General features: G+C 42.4%; 1 protein-coding gene across 7 annotated transcripts in view; it reads left to right on the forward strand.

Annotated features, from left to right (window-relative positions):
* RIMS1 (regulating synaptic membrane exocytosis 1) overlaps window positions 1-20408 on the forward strand; it is a 2308950-nt gene that overhangs the window by 1467744 nt on the left and 820798 nt on the right. For 3 of the 7 annotated variants that reach the window (XM_078648043.1, XM_078648042.1, XM_078648044.1), the window contains 2 exons: window positions 15822-15899; window positions 16929-17018. The exons of 1 other annotated variant lie outside the window; for it this stretch is intronic. In XM_078648043.1, the coding sequence (XP_078504169.1) occupies window positions 15822-15899; window positions 16929-17018 (168 nt within the window). Of the gene's footprint in view, window positions 1-15821; window positions 15900-16396; window positions 16511-16928; window positions 17019-20408 lie in introns of all 7 variants that reach the window. 3 more of the 7 variants (XM_078648046.1, XM_078648045.1, XM_078648052.1) reach the window with 2 other exon arrangements.

The raw sequence follows: 20408 nt of genomic DNA on the forward strand, positions 1-20408 counted from the left end.
ATGCTGAGTGACTGGATCTAAATTATTATATGATATGCCAGTACGCAGAGGATTAGTGCAGAGCTTTGGAGATGCATCTATCTTGGTTGCCTCAGGTCAAGCACACTTCTCCACTAGTCCAGTTTGCTAGAAATCCCAAACAGATATCAGTTTGCTCTGGACCATTTCCAAGCAACTGTGTTTCAGAGCATGTAGTCCCCGGTAAGCAAATGGATTGTCCATAACAGACACAAGCTTCTATGTACATGCATTATCAGTTCAGGTAGTTTATTGACTAAAACTCTGGTGTATCTCCTTTCTAGCTGTTTATTTTCATCAGCGGTACACTGGGGTTGTTTCTTATCTACAAGTGATGCATATCCTGATACATGGTTGTGCTGGGCTTTTTAAGAATAGCTTAACATTCAGCTTTGGTCAGTAGTCTCCACATGCAAAACACCCCCTTCACAGCACCTTGATGCCGCATAAGTGTTTTGTTATTTGGTTTAAGGTTGGTCAAAGCTCATATAGGTCTTCATCACTAGAAGAGAGCTGTCCTAAAATAAAAGAACACAATCACTAAAGGCATGAAAATGAACAAAAGTATTCCTTGTGTGTAAAATAAACAAAACAGCCTCACTCGGGGGGAGGAGCCAAGACGGCGACCAAGATGGCCGCCTAGGCGCCCGGCTCCGCCGCTCGCCCTCGCCTTCCCTAACATCCTGACATCAATCCTGCATCTCAACCGCTCCCTCATACAGCTAAGATGGTGCGGTGCCTAGCCGTGTAACTCCGGGTTGGCGGCCGCCCCGGATGGCTGAGAAACGTCGTCGTGAAGATCGCGGCCTGAGCCGGTGATAAGCCGGGACCACGAGTGGTGGCGCGGCCGGCGAGGAGGCGATCAGCATCGGCCCTGGCCGGGCAAAGAGGACCGGTGAATCTGGGCGAAAATCACAGCTCGCCATTTGAAGGGCGGACACAGGCTGTGCACGGCGCAATAACCCAGAGCCTTGCTGCACCCATTTTGCTGACTCCCTCTGAAGTGGCTGTCCCGGGGATCGAAGATAGACCCTCCGCCCGCACCAGCCTTTCTTTGTGGGCTGTCCGGGGGTGACCTGGGCCTCGGAGTGACCGGTCACTAGCTGTAGCGGGCGTCGAGGTGTGTTCTTTCTCCTGGACACGGCCTGTAAGGGGTAGGCGGTAAAGCACGATTGAATGCTTTTAATGTGCTCTGCCACAACCCACCCGTACGCCATTAGCAAACAATGGTATCCTGTCTACCTGGTATGATGTGCTCTATCTCGTCCGAGGGGTCCCCAGGGACAATGACCTCGGCTTATACCGGCAGAGCAGAAATGGAGCTCACACTGAGAGATGTCCTTTTGGCTATCAACGACTTTCACTCCTCCCTGAACCACCGACGGCTGATTATCCATGACTCGATGGCGCCCATTGCTCCTGAGATGAAACCTAGAGGAGCAGATGGGGTATTCTAGATCTGGCACATGGTTATGCCCAATCCTTAGACACCGAAGACTCCCAGGGGCGTACAGTGTTGGATGATGTGACTAATGAACTCATCGGCCGGATTTGCGCGATTGCTAACTTTTCTATTTTCACGACTATTGTGCCACTTATCACACTACAACGCCGTATACTATCGATGATGGAAAGCATAACCTGGAGTAGAGGTGACGACACTGTGCTGCTGCCTTTGCCGAGCGCCTGGGTGGCTCTCACAAGGCAGGTTTGTTCACCAGGCTTATCTGCTTACGGAACTATCGGGTCGGGGAGTTTGTTTACTTCTGTTCGAACTGGCCAGGGATGAGCGCTGACTGATTATTGTTCTATGTGGATGATCCCAGTGGAGATGCAGGGCTCGGCTCGCTACTGTGATTTTGGGGGGGTTGAGATGGACGTAAAATGATGCCCGCTTCCAATCTTGGTGGGCTTACATATTTTTCTGGGACACATGGAGTGGGGGGGGGGGTGGGATTGGGGGCCGGTGCGAGGGCCCTCCTCCTTTTTCCATATTCGGGGTTTCTTTTGTTGGGGCGACAGGCATGCCTATGGGGCGGGGGTGAGCCGTAGCCTTCCGCTGGTATGCAGGGTGGGGGTTGGGGGATGGGGCTTGGTTTTCGTTTCTTCTTTGTTTCTATGGCCTTTCTCTTTTCCTTTCTTTTGTATCCCTTTCTTTATTTCTTATATATCTCAGATTGGACGGGGGGTCAGGTCTTGTTCTTTTTGGGAGGAATTTTGCAATTTGTGCTCATGTTTTCTCGCACTGTTTACTGATTCTATGGGTAAGACATCGATTTTAGGACATAGTCACTGAATGCTTACATATGCTGCTTTTTACTTCCCAATTATACTTCTATTGAGGGCGAATATCCTGTTGCATGCCTTGTTCCATGTACGACTTTGCTTTATTGTATGTCACTGGATCCTTCTATTCATATTATAGAACGGAACCCTTTCAAATCCTGATATATCGTGGACAAGTTTGAATATAAATCCTGAGGTGATATACCGATTGGGCGGGCACTGACTGGTGCGAAATGTAATTCCACGCTATGTATCCTGCTTGACATATCTCACGCCAGTATCCCGATTATTGCTGTTCCGCTAGTGGATATCCTGTCGTATGGCTCGCCCTTTCGGCTATCTGGTCTGACTATATGACACTTGATCCAGTTATTTACTATCATAAAATTAAACCTTTTTTTCTTGGATCCTGCTCCATCGTGGATGCATGCGCCTACGAATGTTATTCTGAGTATTCACCATACCTTGAGATACGGACGTTGAGTCGTGTAATAATTGATTGCGATGTTTTCAATTTGTCTAGCGGCCGGCCATGGAGGTTGTGGGCCCATAATTGTACTTGACTAACTTGATAAATAAAGGTTTAAAAAAAAAAAAAAAAAAAAAAACAGCCTCACTCAAGATTTCTGTACCTAGAGGGGCCAGTGCTTAATTTCTAAACAAATAAAAGAAAGTAGTGCAAGGGCCTTCGTCAGGAATGTATGGCAGCTTGCACCACCCATTGCCATTCTCAGCATTGCCAATGACAGTACCAACAAAGGTACTAACCATGCCACTTCAAGTGTGATAATTTAGGTTTTACCAGGCCCCAAAAGCTACAATAATAGCTTGGGGGCAGTTTTTAGTCATTTTTTTAAAATGTATATTGAATTATTAAAGAAGTGTTGTTGTGCTCATCTCTAAATGCGACAAACAACACCACTATATGCTAGACTGTCTGATGTTGGCAATTAGGTCCCTGTGTCAATCATCGGAAACCACCGCTTCAAATTAAGGAGAGTTTGAGAAGACTTTTCTAGTGAGTAGGGATAGGACAACAGGTGACCTTTACACCTTCAAGACAGAGGAATATTAATTCCCTACAGTTCCGTCCACCTACCATTTTCTAGTTAAACATTTGAGCTGCCAGCAGTCATTACTTTTAAGCAGGCCCATTACGATTAAATAGATGGATTTACCACCTTCCCAGGAGAAGTAAGTAGCTTTGGGATTTTACTACAGCTAGAATATATATGGGTATTAAAACTTCCATATTTCAAAACTAAAACACATATCAGTGTGGTAGCATATTAAAGGTAGACCTATTGGCTTTGTCAATTAACACACACACTTTCAACAGGTTAGCACTTTAGTTTGCCGTAAAATAAATACATAAGCACCTGCACTGTACTGTATATGTACAGCAAAGTTTCTGTTTAAAAATATTCCCGGTGCTAAGGAGAGAAGAAGACGGAGTGAGGACTGGGAATGTCAGAGCAGAACTCCATGCTGAAAGGGACAGCTTGTGGCAGTGATAGGAGAGTTGCTTTGCTGCGATGGCAAAGCTGTACACTGCACCTGGGGTTGACAGCTCCCTAAGGCAAGGGGAGAGCAAAGGTGGGGAGGATAGATCAATGGAGTGAAGGGGAGGTAAACGGAGCAGTCAGGGGAGATGTGCTGCACAAGTTGCTAATGGCAGAGACCCGTATGGATGGCACCTATGTAACTCCTGTTATACCATCTCATGTACTCTATGTTGCCTCCATATTACCATCTCAGTCCTAGCAGCCATTGTTAAATCTGCTCTGCAGGCTACCATGCTTACTTATAACTGTTTGTGTGTGAATGTATAAAAAAGTGTATTGACTGAGGTTGTGAGTGAGAATATTTGCAGTGGATGACTGTGGGAGTGAGCAGGACCTGTATAGATGTATGTCATTGTAAATATTGTATAGCACTATATATCTTAGATTCTAAATGAACTGGCATTTTATATGTTTTTCCTATTCCCTATTTTGAATTGTCTACATCAAATTCAGCCTAATTAATGATCAATAAAATATATATATTTCTCTTCAAAAGTTGTATGTCTATCTGTGCTCGCTCTGATATGTAACATCTCGTCACCCTTGTTTAAATGTAAGGATCCCCCTGTGGGATCTCCAAACTGACCCTGGCAGGGTTTTTCTGTTCTATTCAGCAGCTAATGGCAGAGAGACCTAACTGTGTTGAGGGTAGACTGGGAGGTGGCAGAGATCAGGTGGCGAAAACCTCATAATGAAATGGCAAGGCGAGAGCTGCTACACCAATTCTGGTATCAAGAAGAGAGGAGTAGTAGCTGGAAGGAGTGAGGGCAGTGGAGGACTACAATCAATGAGGGAAGAGTAGGAGGGAAGGAAATGGCTTGTGTTAGAAATTGGGTTTCTGGTTGGCAGAGATATGCACACTGATCAAGTAGGAACCCTAACCCTAGACAGGGTAAGTCAGGTACACACCCTAAATTAACCTGTGCTCACCCTCTGGTAGCTTGGCAAGAGTAGCCAGGCTTAATTTAAAAGGCAATGTGTAAAATATCTGTGCAAAACTTCAAACAGTAAAACAGTGAATACACCACACAAAAACATACCACACATAGGGGCCGATTATGATTGCGGTTTTTCCGCGGTTTTTCCGCTTCCTCCGGGCCGGCGTAAGCCGGCCCGGAGGATGCGGAAAAACCGCTGCGAAGCCTCCAAAGACCCACCGCCATATTAGGATGGCTGGTGGGTTTGGAATTCCGTCCGCCGCTTTTCCGCCGCGGTCGCATTACAGCCGCGGCGGAAAAGCTCTGATATGGTGGCGGTGTCTATCAGACACCGCCAGCCATATTAGGATTGTGGGAAAGACATGCTTTTCCGCTGCGGCTTTTCCGCCGTGGAAAAGCATACGGACTTTCACTTCGGGGGCCCGTTGCGGGCCCCCTGGGTGAAGGGGGTTGGGGGTGCACATGGGGGGTACCTATGGTACCCCCCTGCATTTGCGTGCATAAAGCAGCAGGCACAGCGCGGTGCCTGCCACTTTGTGCATGCAAATGCGATGCATGCAATTTGAACCGTGCGGCGGGTACAGCTTGAAGCTGCACCCGCCGCAATGTTAAAGATAGAGGATGTGACCGCCACCCTGGCGGTCACATCCTAATCTGCTCGGAGGGAACGCGCAGCCCCTGCGGACGTTCCCTCCTCCTCAGGGGTCGCGGACGGACTCAAGTCCCTTAGTTAGGAAAATAGAGAATGATTTTATAAATAAAGCAAAACCAAAGGGGATGATGTACGGAGTGTTGAACATTGTAAGCACTCCCCCCCCCAGTCAATTGATCTGGGCTTAATCCATCATCATTCTTTAGCTCACTCTGCCACCCCAGTTCAGACATGGCCATTTGCAAATCAGTCTGACCCTATGCCTCATGGGAACAGTCTAGCCTGAACTGCCAAGCCATGTCTTCCCTGGACCGGAAATAAGTATCCTGGGACCAGTATATAGCTAATCAGCCGTCATCAGTCCGGCTAGCTTGAATCCAGTGGCAAAGTGAGGAAGGGACCCACGTCTGGGCATAGCCTGCCAACTTAGGGCGAACAAAGCAAATCCAAAGGGGATGATGGACGGAGTGTTGAACATTGCAAGCACTCACCCCCAGTCAACTGATCTGGGTTTAATCCATCAACATTCTTCAGCTCACTCCGCCACCCCAGTTTAGACCTGGCCATATGCAAATTAGTCTTGACCCTGTGCCTCATTGGAACAGTCCAGCCCGAACAGCCTAGCCAGGTCCTCCCTGGACCAGAAACAAGCATCCTAGGACCAGTTTCGGGGGTTTCACCCCTCTTCAGACAGGATAGCTTGATGCCAGTGGCACAGTGAGCCCAGAACCCATGTCAGGGCATACCTGGTGCACTTACCGCGAGAATGCAAAGGACACACGATTGATGGACGGAATGCAAAACAAATCAAAACATTCACCCCCAGTCAAGAGATCTGGGTTAAATCCATCATTCTTTTGCTCACCATGCCACCCCAGATTAGACCTGGCCATATGCAAATCAATCTTGACCCTGTGCCTCATGGGAACAGTCCAGCCCGAACTGCCAAGCCAGGTCCTCCCTGGACCGGAAACAAGCATCCTGGGACCGGAATCGGGGTTCCACTCCTCTTCAGCCAGGATAGCTTGATTCCACTGGCACAGTGAGCTTAGAACCCACATCTGGGCATACCTGGGTCAGACTGATTTGCATATGGCCATGTCTGAACTGGGGTGGCGGAGTGAGCTAAAGAATGATGATGGATTAAACCCAGATCAGTTGACTTGAGGTGAGTGCTTGCAATGTTCAACACTCCGTCCATCATCCCCTTTGGTTTTGCTTTGTTCACCCCAGTCAGGTTTTAACCTAGTCTTCCACAACTTATGCACAAACCATTCCTTCCCCAGCTTCTTGGGAAGAAGCACTACTTTTCCTAACAATTAAGGCTTTACCAGATTTTGGTTGAATTGTGGTCCTGAGTGAAACTTGATTTTGTGCATAAAGTAGAGAGCCTTGAAGACGAACCATTGTGACCTCAAAGCTACCTTTACCAGTGCTTTGAATCTTCATTTTTCGTAGAACAAACACAACCTTTCCTTTGATTGCCCTGACAATTCTGTGACCTTTTTTTTATATTTAGAAAAATTTAGATGATACTTGGTTGATTACCCACATTTTTTCTGGCATAGCTATAGAACCCCTGAGATTTCACTGCTAGTCGATAGTAATCACTTCACATTTCTGTTGGCTTTTATAAGTTCAAGACATAATTTTATTGTGCAGTGTGCACACAGTATGTTTACTTTTGAAGTTCATTTACATTCCAAGGTAGTTATCATCAAACATGGCACAATTTGGTGGCGTAATTTTGATTTCTCTGTGCTTGGATTCTATAAGTAGATCTTTGTGTCCAGCCATATATAAATGTTATTATTTGGTTTTATGTATACTTTTTATTGCATAGGTCTAATCTTTTGTATATCATGATTATTGTGCAACCAATAGTTTGTGATTTCTAGTTTTCTAGTTTTCCTTTCACATATGCCAAACACCTAGCTTTCTTTTGCTGGAGAGCTAGTCCGAGCATTAACATGGTGAACATTGGCTTCTTGACATAAAATGCATTGCATAGGTCCCAATTTTCCCCTTTAGCATAACACACGCAAAATCTACATTCTTGCAGGAATTACATGTGCGAAATGAGAAAAAGGCTGCCAAAATGTTCCCTTACCTAGCATTACAGAGGCCGTAAAACAAATCTATGTATAGCCACGACCCTAACAAATGTTTTCTTTTATGCATGCTCATTTAAACCAACCCTTCTCCAACGAGTAGCTTGTAAGCTACTGATAGCTGTCCGGCTACCTGTAAGTAGCTCTCCTATTTGCAGCCCAGACTACTATATACAAAACTCATAAGCTGATATTTGGAGAAATATTGCTGACATTCCAAAATATATATATTAAAGCTAATATTTGAGTGATAAATCATGTGAATTTGGGAATCATTTTTACTAACATTACTATCTTGGCACCAGAGCCATTATAGCCTTGGCTGTTATTTATTATTCATGTAGAAGCTGATCACAGATCTGTTATCACTATGCAGCTTTGTAGTTTCAAATACAAATGACCCTTTCTTTATTTGCAGTTCATTACCTCATGTCATAGGAAAAGCACTTCAAACAGAATTTTTTTCTTGTGGCTCTCACCTTTTAGCAGTGTATCACACAGCCAGTAAACAGCTCAATTGTTTTAGTTTCACTAAACCTATCATGATTAATTTTTCTATCTTCTTCAATATCAGAAACAATTCTTGCACCATTACCATGGTGCTAGCTCATTACAGAGACTGAAATAATTGTAGCGCAACTGCTGTATACTGCTGTATATTCGCTGACCATGTTTTCCATTTGTCATAGAACCTCTTTCTCTGCTTAGGGGGATAGTATACTCTTAAAAAATTGGTTTTAATTAACTTTAAAAACTTTTTTCAGCTGATGTTGGTAGTGAATTGACTTCTTCCAAATTATAAATTCTTTAACCAGTTTAATTTGTTTGCCCTATCTTTATTTTATTATATTCAAAGTTCACAGTTTCTAATAATAGCATAACAATAGGGTACAGTTTCTGAGGATTCCTCAAAATACAATGTAACATTTCCTTTTGCTCTTTGATATTGATGATATCACTCAATTTATTTTAACTGGATCGTTCGGAAATAAATCTAGTCTTTAAGTCAAGGAGGACATGCCAATCTATATTAGCAGGCCTCCTCATCCTCTTATTTTCGATATTAAACTCAGGAATCTCTTTAGGGTAGTGGCTTGACACATACACTGGTAGGCTGTCAACACCAACATTTTACCTTGGGGCACATCCTTTTTATATGTGTTCTACCAATAGACGACAGGCACTGAAACCTGGTATTTTAGGTTCTTCTTAGTTTTCTTTTGTTATTTGTGGCTTTAAAAATTATAACCAACTTCACCACTCATTTGAGTGCTTCTAGCAATTTCTTTCTAATGTATATTCACACTTTAACTTTATACTGGTTAGTGGTCTTTTGTGGTGTTAAAGAAAGCTTCAAGATGTACCTGTCAGTCAAGGATGAGAAAATGCAGACTGCCTACATATAAGGTAATCATTTGACATAGTAGACAAATCTAAATACAGCCATTATCACAATAGCAATAAGCTCTACATATATGTTGAACAGAGCTGATGATAAGAAACATCTCTTTCTTAGCCTCTAGATTCTTTATCAATCAGCCCCTGATTATTATAGTTTAGGGCTTTAATTCTCTGTAGGAAATGGCCCCAAACCCCTACCGTATATTTGCTGTGGTAGAGTAACTCCTAGCAGACACCATGATATGCATTTTTATTGTGTGGAAATAATAATGGCTAGTGTTGACTTCCTTTTGGATGCTGACACATTAGATACAAACCATTTTTCTTACCACATCCAAAGGTATTTGCCTCCACATAAAACTGCTCTGATATACTTTGATGATAGCACCTATTGTCAATACTTTTGTGTAGATCTTCACATTGGTAGTCAGTGATGATTTCAGACGGTAGCCTTTTACTATTAGTGTACCTTTCTGCTGAAACTTGTTGATCTACCATAACTGGGTTGAATTTAACAACATCAGGATAGGCAAATCCCCAGAGCTCCAAGCCACATTGTTTTTAGGTAATTTAACACACAGTAAAGCATGTCCTGTGTGGCCCTTTTCTCATGTAGATTTGTTCTTTGTTCTGTAAAAAGTTGGATCCATCTTTTTTGCTGTTTCTTTGTCAGAGCGTGCATCCCTAGCATATAATATGTTGAAACAAATGGACACCCTGATTTTACTTTAATCTTATCTTGGATAGATACCCGTAGCGGGGTTTGAAGGAACACACAGTAAGCTACGTCGGGATAAAGACGGTTTTATTTTTAAGTAGTCACGTCTTTTACGGGTTGCTAGTTTTGCACCACAGTCAAACAAAGAATTGAGGTAGAAAGGGTATGAGAAACAAAACAAGGAAATAGCTAGGAGTCCTCCTCTTCTTCCGGGCGTAGCTGTTCTCTCCTTATCGTCAGGCCGAGGCAGGGAATAGGCTCCGAAATCCCCAAAAGAAACCAAAAAAACAAGGATACAGGTCAGTATCACGTCCCGAGGACACGTGCACACGAGGAAGGGGGTGAGAGGAAGCACACTGGTGCACAGGTGATCAAGCAATGATAGCGCGAGGCTCTGAGGAGTGATAGTGAGGGGATGGGTTATTTACAAAATTTACACTAGGAGGCGGTGAGCGGTCGCGTTGTCAACCCTCCGGCTTCTCCCGCCTCTCGACCCAGCCAGAGAATCTTGCCCGTACCTGGGTCAGCCACGCTCCTCCAGGGGAGCAGCTCGGTGATGCATGATCCCGGTGGCCTCCTGGCTTTAGCTCCTAGTCTCCTCGGTTGTCCTCTTCCTCCGGGCGGGAAGGCTGCTCCGGTCGTCTGGGGTTTTCCTCCGCATCTCTGCTCCATGATTCTTCCTTTTTCATGTTCTCGAGTCTCGCTCTGGTGTCCGTGCACACCTCGTTCAGCTTTCCGGAACTCCTTATTGGGCGCCAGCCCATGACGTCACTTGAGGGAGCAGTGTCTTCCCAGTTAAAGGGATCTTCCGCGATATCGGACAGACCCGTGTATGATGAGGGCCACGTATCCTCCTGGCGAGAAGAAAGCATAGGGGGTTGAAAGTTCCCGGGCTTCCCACCAGTCACCCCATTGACCTGCTGATTCCCTGCTGACCTCGTCACAATACCATAAATGCATTGCAATTTATGTATCTGATATCTTGCTGGGTTGGCAATCATAATGCTGTTGAGGAACTTCATGGCTGCCAGTTGTTAAGAGGATAGACTTTAAGGCGTTGTGTATCGCCTTTAAAGTACTTCGTGGAGAAGGCCCAGACTGTTTTTTTAAATATTGACTAGATATATTTCCGCTAGACCACTTTGATCATCCTCAGCAGTTAATCTAAAAGTGCCCAAGTGTAAAAGAATGCGCTGGTGGGGGGTTGAAGTTTCATGTATGGCAGGCCAAATGGTGGAATGCCCTACCCACTAAGTTAAAAGACCAGTTCTATTTTGTTTACTTTTAGAAAGAATTTTAAGACCTGGCTTTTTAACTCATTGCTTCATAATCAGCTGTCATAAACAATCTATCTGTTGTGCTACCAGCGCCAAGACTCCCCCGGGCATAAATGAAAAGCATGGTAATTTCATAATACAGACAACTGCAGAGTACAGAGACGTAGATTGAAGAATTATATACCATATTCATCCCTTTGGAACACCGCTGATACGATTTTATAAGGAGCTTAAATTTGCTGAAGCAAAGCATCCTGGCCAGATTAAAACAATAGAAGGATGACAGGACCAACCAGCATAAAAGTCTATATTTTGATTTCACCAGAGTTCTGGTGAAGAGCATGCTACTAAGAGAAGCCTCACTAGGCATCAAAATGTGTTTACATTAACTGAGGAGTATGTTTAAGTCTATAAATTCACATTACAAGAAGGATAGAGGACTCTGATAAAGATTTCCCTTTGTGCATTGTTGTTCTCTCACAGAGACAAAAAAAGGAAAATACACTGGAGTTAAAGATGAATGTTTACACCAGATTATCACTGTCCTTTGTGAGGTCTATTCTTGCTCTGTATTGTTCTGGTGCTCTGGTGCTTGAGGGACTATAACGATAATTTGGCCCCATCTTCCAGAGAAACATGAAGTCCCGCTTCCTTTACCTCACATGTTTAGGCATCTAAACAGCGTCCTCTCCCCTCCTACAAACTCATACAACATTGATTTTGTTTACTGTACCTTACTATGGTCTTTAACTGATGTAACTTCATAAAAGACAACATCTAAAATGACGGCCGCAACAAACCCTCCTGCGTCTCTCCTGACCTTATTTCCCTCCTCCCCCTACCCCTCTCCGCTCTACTCTTCTCCACTTTCCTGTTACCGACCTTTGCCCTCACCTGTCCTGGCCCTTAGTCCCCACCTTGTTGATCTGCGAATTTTCCCACGTCAATTGAGATCTAGCTATTTTGTCTGATGCCCGATGGTGCTACCTGGTGTAGCTTTAGGGGAGACAGTCCGGGGATTCCTTCCTTGGACGTCACCTACCCAGTCGGTCTTTAGACAGACTTCCTTTTGTCTCTCCTGTCGTCTCTTGCCGCATCTTCCCTCTATTTATGTCTCTCCTCTCTCAATGTACTGAGACTGAACTATTTTGTCTGATGCCCGATGGAGCTACATGGTTTAGCTATAGGGGAGATGGGCTGTGGATTCCCTCCTTGGTCGTCATCTACCCAGTCGGTCTTTAGACAGACTTCCTTTAGTCTCTCCTTGTTCTCTCTTCCCTTATCCTCCATTTCTCACCTCCCCTGGCCCCTCCACTACTTTTCTCTCTCCTTTCTCTCCTCCCCCAATGTATTGCCTATTGTTCTATGTATTGTGTAATTGTCCATCTTTTTCTGTTACATTGTTGATTCTCATGTAAAGCGCTCTGATACCTTCGGGTCTAGCCAGCGCTATATAAAACTCTTTAAATAAATAAAATGAATAAATAAACTCAAACATTGATCAGTTAAATAAAATGCAGATGTATATTTACTATTTTGGCATTATGGTTTTGTTCCTGGAAATGACTTTTCACATGTGGTGACTTAATCAAATACACATAATCAAAAATACATATTTTGTAACCTTAAGTCCTCAAATAATCTTCCTTTATCTAAAATATTTATTATTGATCAATCAATCAATCAGGGAATTGTAAGGGCACTACTAACCCATGAGGGTCTCAAGGAGCTGGGGGGGAAGGGGGAGGCGTCCGCAAATCTGTTTAGCTGAAGAGCCAGGTCTTGAGATTAATGGATTATGAGTGAAACCTGAATATAACTTGTTCTTCCACAAAACCTCTTTAAAGTCGTTTATCGTACTGGCTTTGCACAATAGTATGCAAATTATTGGATGGTTAGGAGATTTATGCTTTTTAGGTACTGCTGCATGAAATACTGAGAAGTAAACAAACTTTGGTTTAATATGTTTCTTTTTTAATTTTATTTTACCCCTTCATCTAACCACAGGAGTAGGCTATTCATGTCTATCTAATAAATTCACAAGGGTGTAATCCTTTTTTGCAATCCGCTTTTGTAAAATACCTTGACAACAGCTGTAAACAGGGGAAAGATAAAATTAGCCTTTCATCCTTGTATGATTGGTAAATTCAGTACTATTGAGGGGTTTATTGCATCCTGGCTGTTATGTACAGTTATATGACATAGAAAACAATGAAACTACAAGTGATGAACATAAATTAGTAAAACTATCATCAGTAAGAGCAGTCATAGTTGTATAAGTAGTAGAATGAATAGTATTATTATAATCATTTGTAACACGTTGCCATTGCCTTGCTGTCTTCATACAACGATTCCGACCATTGTTTCCTACAGTCAATATTGCATGATATTCCCTTTAATATGCAAATTATTATGATATGTGTACTGCCAAGGAGTACTGTTAACCATTCAGTTGCTAAAATTATTTATTCTTTTGAGAATCACTCTCATACAAAGGGAAGATTTAACATACTAGATGCTTTGGCACATGTTTAGAATGTTCTTGCCGTTACTGCACCTGTGTGGTTTACACAATTTCTAGTAAATCAACACAAATTGAAGTTAAGTATAGTTTTAGTGTCCATGGGTGAGGAAGCATGTTTGATGGTGTAATTGATTGTTTTACGTACTGTAGAACGACTGTGGGGCTAGGAATATTTCCAGTATTGGCTGCCTGATCTAAAATCCTATAAAACTGGGAAAATGCATACATTGGGGAGGGTTAATTTACGGTTCTAATTCTAGCCTGACTAACATTTAAAAAGTGCATACTTTAGGGGAAGATCAGATTTAATAGTCTAGCTTCAGTCTACCATACATTAATCAAAGTGCATACGTTGGCGGGTAAGATTTATTAGTCTAGCTCAAGTCTAGCAAACATTTGAGAAAGAGCATACACTGAGGTGCGATGGGAAATCATATTTAATTTTCTAATTCCAGTTTAAAAAAACATTGGAGAAGGTGCATTCTTTGGAGACAGAGGTATTGGTTCAGATTTACTATTCTAACACCAGTCTTACAAAATTGGAGACCGCCCTTACATTGGAGTGCAAGGACGTCACATTTCCTATTCTAGCTCCACTCTTACCAATATCGGGAACACTAAAACATAAAGGGGATCACATTTATTATTCTAACTCAATCTAAAAAGCGTTGGGAAAAGTGCATACATTGCAGGAGGTCAAATGTAATATTGTAACTCCAGTCTAACAAACACTGGGGGAATTTACCAAGAGATTGATTGTTGGGACAGGGGAGGGGGGGGGGTCAAATCTTGGGTGCATTCCCTGAGAAGGCTTGTGTCTTGGAATCCAGAATTTCCAGCAGCAAGGTATCCACATAAGATGATCTTCTTTTGGCTGATGTAGCTAGGCACTGTGTGCATGGTCTTGTATGTAATGCAGGAAGCTTGAACTGGCATCACGTTTCAATAAGCTGAGTTTAGTGAAATTGTAGTAGGGTGATGTTGTATCTTCGTGGTCCTGTGAAAATCCTAGATGCTGTACAGAGAGTTGCTTTGAGAGGAACTGTGTGTAATTTGGGAATACTGCAGAGAATGGAATTGTTGTAATCAAGTCATGAAAGCACTAAGACATGACTTACTAGTTTGAGAAAAGTATCAGACATATGGTACCTACTTCCATTTCCAGTTGATGTTAGGCTTACTTCGCTAGAGCATTAAAGGGTACTTCACGCTTATGTTCCTTTCTAATGTAAAGCCAAGTGACATAGTGTGGCTTACAATTTCTAGGTTGTGATCAAGGGCCCAAAATGCTAAGCCATTGTTGCATAGATGTGAAGCAGTGGGGGTTTTATGAGCCGTAACTCAGTTTTGAGTTGGTTGAGTTTTGACGTGTTGGTGAATCATCCACATGTGAATCTAAATTAATGCTGAGGCCGCAGAAGTAATGTCACTCCGAGAAGAGATTATCATGTACAGCTGAATGTCATCATACCTTTATTTGCATGCAGTGCTATCAGTTTAAAGTAGTTCTGTAATAAACTCCCCAAACTTTATATTTTTGTGTATTATTGTTGCTTAAACGTACCCTTTTCCTTTTTTCACCCAAATTCCAGTAAATGGGAGCAAGGTGACATTTATAGAGTACCATTCCAAAATGACAGCTCCTTCTCCATTGTAGGTTTGCTAATGTTATTTACCAGGAGCCAGCCTTAGCTTACTTTCAGTTGCACATCCTCCCTTATTATTTAATTCATAGATAATTCAATATTGTGGTCTACAGGGTCTCCAAAATAAATCGGTCAGTTGATACCTCAGTGTAAATAAAGCGTTTTTAAATGAAATGCCTGCAGTTGCTAGCACAGAATACTCGCGATAGGGTTTTACTTATTAGATTCTTTTTAATGGGTATGCTATCAGAATTTTGGTCAAGGCCAAGGAATGTATTGGCAAAAGCATTTAAAAGATTAGAAAGTCCCAAAGATAGATCAACCTAACATCGAAAAACTAATATTGTTCGAGATATGCTGCATGTTCAATTATTCTGATATTAAATAATGTTTAGAGAAAGATCATTTGCCACCCAACTTTCATTTTCTTATTATCTTACAGGCATCGAATTTCGTTTGCTGAATAGAGTACTCCATATTTAGCTTCACTTAATTACAATATTTCTCCTGCAAAAATAAAATCATTAGGTATCCATCTTTCAGCTGGCGTACAACAGCCAGCTGACACAATATATAATTTGGTTCCACATTTAGTGCGAGTTTTAATCTCTGTCTCTCATTAAAGGTTTTGCTCAATACTCTTGCATTTTTCATTTGTTTTGTTTTGTGTTCGGCCACAAACAAGAGAGTCTGTTAGGCACAGTAAAACATTACCACCCAAGATGCCTTTGCTTGAGAATGGTTCCCATTGGAATATTTACAGGTATGGATTGTCTTGTGGAGTCTCAGTTATATGTTCTTTTGTAACAATTATGTATTTCAGTTGTGCTGTGATCGTTGCTTTGTGTAAGGACGGTTTCCTGCGAAGAATGCATGTTTTTACCAAATTCTGCCAAAATGTTTTGGGGAGAAAAGGATGTCATTCCGCACATCACATAGCTTTACTCATCAAAATGTGAAAAGGATACAAATTCACTGTGCCAAGAATGCGAGGGTGGAGACACATTATAAAAAACATTTCACAAGAATTTGGGCTTAATGGTGTGACCTTAGCTGAGAAACTATAGGTAGCAAAAGCATAAACCTTCACATGGTTTGCTTTTATTCTTGTTTGTGTGGACTTCATAAATAATGTTTACCCAATTGTCATTATTTTGTGTTCGCAGTGTTTTTGCATAGTGTTTTTATTTTATTCTGTATACTTACCTGTATTTGTGCAATTTATGTTTCTTTTTCTTTGAACAACTTTAATTTGTTAAGCTCATCTCTGCCTGCATGCGCTAAGACCAAATCAGTGATTAGACAGGACATTTCACTCCTCCGCGATTGTGTTAACACACAAGTACTGAGATTTACAGATGAAATCTGTGTTAGGTAAGAGCGAAGGACAATGTCTTTCCGGGTAACGTATTGACCGTGATTCCTAGACTAACATGCTCTAGCTTCATTGTGAAGTGTGTTCAACTTCTCAAATGTAACCCATTTGGTGGTACGATTCTTAGTCTTGGTTGTTAGTTATTAGCATTTGATGTTACACCCTTCCTCCGATTTTTCCTGACTGGGTGCTTTAGGTCTTCTGCGCGATAGTTTTCATTTTTTTGTTTTCTGAATGATTCATTGCCATCCGATCAACCCTTTTACATCCCTATTAATTGAAACCATAACGATTTTTACATTTTTATGCAAAGAAAACATTTCTTTATGATTTCCTATCTAACATTGTATCCTTTTCTTTGTTTTCTTTTTCTATCTTATTTATCTTCTTCCATTGGATGCAATGCACTGGCACTAGTGAACTGCAGCCCTCCCTTGACAGGGCTAGGAGTGCTAGTACCAACTGCTTGAGACCAGACACTAGTTTGCATTCACCAGAACGAGAAAGGTATTCAACAAAATATTTATTCATTTTATCATCTGTGCTGGTGTTTTTCAACATTTTTATTTTGTTTTGTTCATGTGAGTCTTATACGTGTCTGTACATCCTCATCTGCTTTTGAAACTTGTAGGCCATTTTGTGCACAGGTGTTGTTTAAATAAGTTTTATTGTGCAAAATAACTGATTTCAGTGCGCTCTCCTTGTGTAGTTTAGTTTGCTGTAGTGTTTAAGAATCGCTAGAGATCAGGCTGCTGCTAATAGCAATATGGTCTTAATGAAAATGTAATGGTATTGTGCATGTTTGCCTACTGATTATTGTATAGACATCTGTGCCATTTTGGACTATAGCACAATGAAAAAGAACGTGTCAGAACGTACGTTCAAAATATCACGCAACAAATGATGACCACAAATTAATTTATCACACCGCCTGTTTTTTATTTCAGCATTTTACAGTTCACATTACATGAACTTTCTAAGGTACAAGCCAACATTTATAATGTAAGCATGGATCATACGCTGTCAGGTCACCAAAGTGAGATATTCTTTTGAAAACTTAGCATTCTCTTGAGATATTATCTACTCTAAGTAATGGATTTACAATTGGCTGCGGCTGTCCTACTAATATGCCTGTTTAACTATGCTTTACAAGTGTAAGTTGCGACTCCCATTACCATTCGATCTTTATGAACATTTTGTCGTTTTTCGACCAGTGAGCAAGGGGACAAGGACTGGAAGTATGTATGTATGTTTATTTAGTGCAAACTAAGCCAGAAAGGCAGCGAAGTGCTGTATAAAATAAATGCAAAGGTATAGTCAACGGGTGACTGACGGTGTAATGGGATTCCAAAAAAGGAAGTAGACTTACTTTTTGTTATGTATTGTTCTTTTAAGAGTCTATTTATGTATGGCCTAGAGCCAGCTTTGTTTGTTTTGCCTGTCATCCTGTTTTCCCCAAAAAAGTAATTCAGAAAAGTACATGGGGCAACCAATCAGCACTCTTTCACATTAATCTGTTCACAAGTCACTCAAATTACACTCCCTCCCAGCCCAGCAAAAGGTATAGAGCAACAGATCAGCCCACTCCAACCATTGGACAGTTTCACTTTGAGTGACTAAATTTGTCCCATGCACCCTAGCCACTAGGGACAAAGAATGCATTTGGCTTTTAGGTTTGACACCAGCCAGTGCATCTCAGAGAATGGTCTTGAATGTTTTTTCTAAAAACACCTCCTTTCCAAAAACACCGCTCAAGAGCTTCTGAACTTGCCGTAAAAGTTCTGTGACTTTTTCAAATGCTTCAAAAGTTCACAACTTCATGGTGCATCTCCTTCTGATATCAAACCCAGGCAGATAGGTTTCAGTGGAAAAATACTTCTCCTCCATTTCCTTCAGGACCACAGCCAACATCCCAGTTCCAAATTGGCCTACATGTTTTCTCCTGGATGTTGCAGTTTCTTGGGGCTCTCCTTTCTTCCCAGTCGTAGAAAGAATTAGATCACAGCTGTAGACACCTGTACCATTCGGAACCACCTTTCCGATTTGGGGTTAGCAAGAGTCTAGCTCCCTGAGCACCGAGAACAGCCTTCATAAGCAGTGACAGAAACGTGAGATAGAGTCAAAGTAACCTTTGCTCAACCCCCTGGCAGCTTAGCACAGAGCAGTCAGGCTTAATTTAGAGGCAATGTGTAAAGTATTTGTGCAACACTTCAAACTTTAAAACATTGAAAATACCTCACAAATGTATCCAACACCCGGTTAGGAATGTAGAGCAGATAAACAAGACCACAATGACAAAAATCCAATCGGTAAAACCGGAATAATGCATTTTTAAAGAATAAACAGCAATATAGCACCTAAAAGCATAAAGCATCAACCATGGCTATCTGATCACGCTGTACCGGGTCAAAGTCAAAAGTTCAAGCTGATTGCAATGGAGCACAGGTTGGAGACAATCCCATATTAGTCCCACTGAAGGTTTACTTTCTGATGTGTAATGGCAGTAGTCCTGTACGCATTGAAGAGAGTTGCTAGGAGCAAGGAGAGCATCGCTGGCAGTGGCTGGCGGGGCATGAAGAGCAGGTCGAGCATCACAGACAGGCGGTCTGGTGCTTCAGTTTGGCGGTGCACGCGGCGAACAATGCTTGATGTGCAAAGAGGTGGGCTTGCTCTGATTTACGGGGAGAGCAACGCAGCCTCGGTGCGAACAGGTTGTTTGCGCTCCCTAAAAGCCCAAAACCTTGAATTTAAGACTTCAAGAGTTACACCACAGGCCCAGTACCTGTTAGACACCTTTTGGGGTGAGTAACGTCTGACGGGTCCAGGCTGTAGGGAGCCTGTTATGTCACTGAGACCAAAATCAGGAGGCCAGCAGGCTACCCCTTTGAGTCGCACTGTGTCCTGGGTTCAAGATTGGTTGCAGGTCCACCTCTTCTTCCCCTGGCAAGAGGGCAACAGGCATCAAGTCAGCACAGCAGGGCAGTAAATCCTTGTAGAGCAGCAGTCCAGAAAAGTGGCAGTCCTTGTAGCAGCACAGCAGTCCTTCTTCCCGGTAGAGTATCCATAGACCAAGAAATGTACTGAAGTGGTGGTGTCTGAGGTCCTTCTTTTATACCCTGGTTCTGGAAGGTGGGAGAAGCGTATAGACTGTGTTGATGTAGAGCATGGAATTCCCTACCTCCCCAGCCCTAGCTCCAAACTGGCTAAAGTGGCAAAGCAGGGTTGTTAAGCCCCTTGTGTGGAGACAGGACACAGCCTATTCATGTGTAAGTTTGGCTGAACCCAGCTGTTCCCTCCCATCCTGCCAGTAATGGCCCATCCAGTCACGCCTAAGTTCCCATTGTGTGTGGCTATCTAGGAGGAATACTCAAGTTCCCACTGCCAACTTTACTCAGTCATATGACCGGAGAGAGGCTGCAGGCTAAGGCAAAAAAATTAGAATGTTCTAAAAGTGGTATTTTCAGAATAGTAATTTAAATTCCAACTTCACCATAAGCCAGGATTTTGAATTAGGATTCCAGAGACACCAAACACGAACCACCTATCTTTTCCCATTTAGAAATTACACTTATAAAATGTAATAAGGCGCTATGGGAGAGGTAGGCCGTGCAGTAGTGAAACACGATTTTAAGAGTTGTTAACTACCCGGGCATGTAAACTTACAAGTACATGTCCTACCTTTTAAAATACACTGTATTCTGTCCTCAAGGCTGTCCAGAGCTTACACTAGCTGTGTCCTATATGTATAGAAAGCAAAGGTTTGGGCCTGGAAAAAGGTTTATTTTTTCAGGTCGACATGGCAGTTTAAACTGCATGCACATTCTCTGCAATGGTAGGCCTGAGACATGTTTAAAGAACTACATAAGTGGGTGGCACAATCAGTGCTTCAGGCCCATT

The sequence above is a fragment of the Lissotriton helveticus genome, chromosome 6, assembly GCF_964261635.1.
Source record: "Lissotriton helveticus chromosome 6, aLisHel1.1, whole genome shotgun sequence".
NCBI lineage: Eukaryota > Metazoa > Chordata > Amphibia > Caudata > Salamandridae > Lissotriton > Lissotriton helveticus.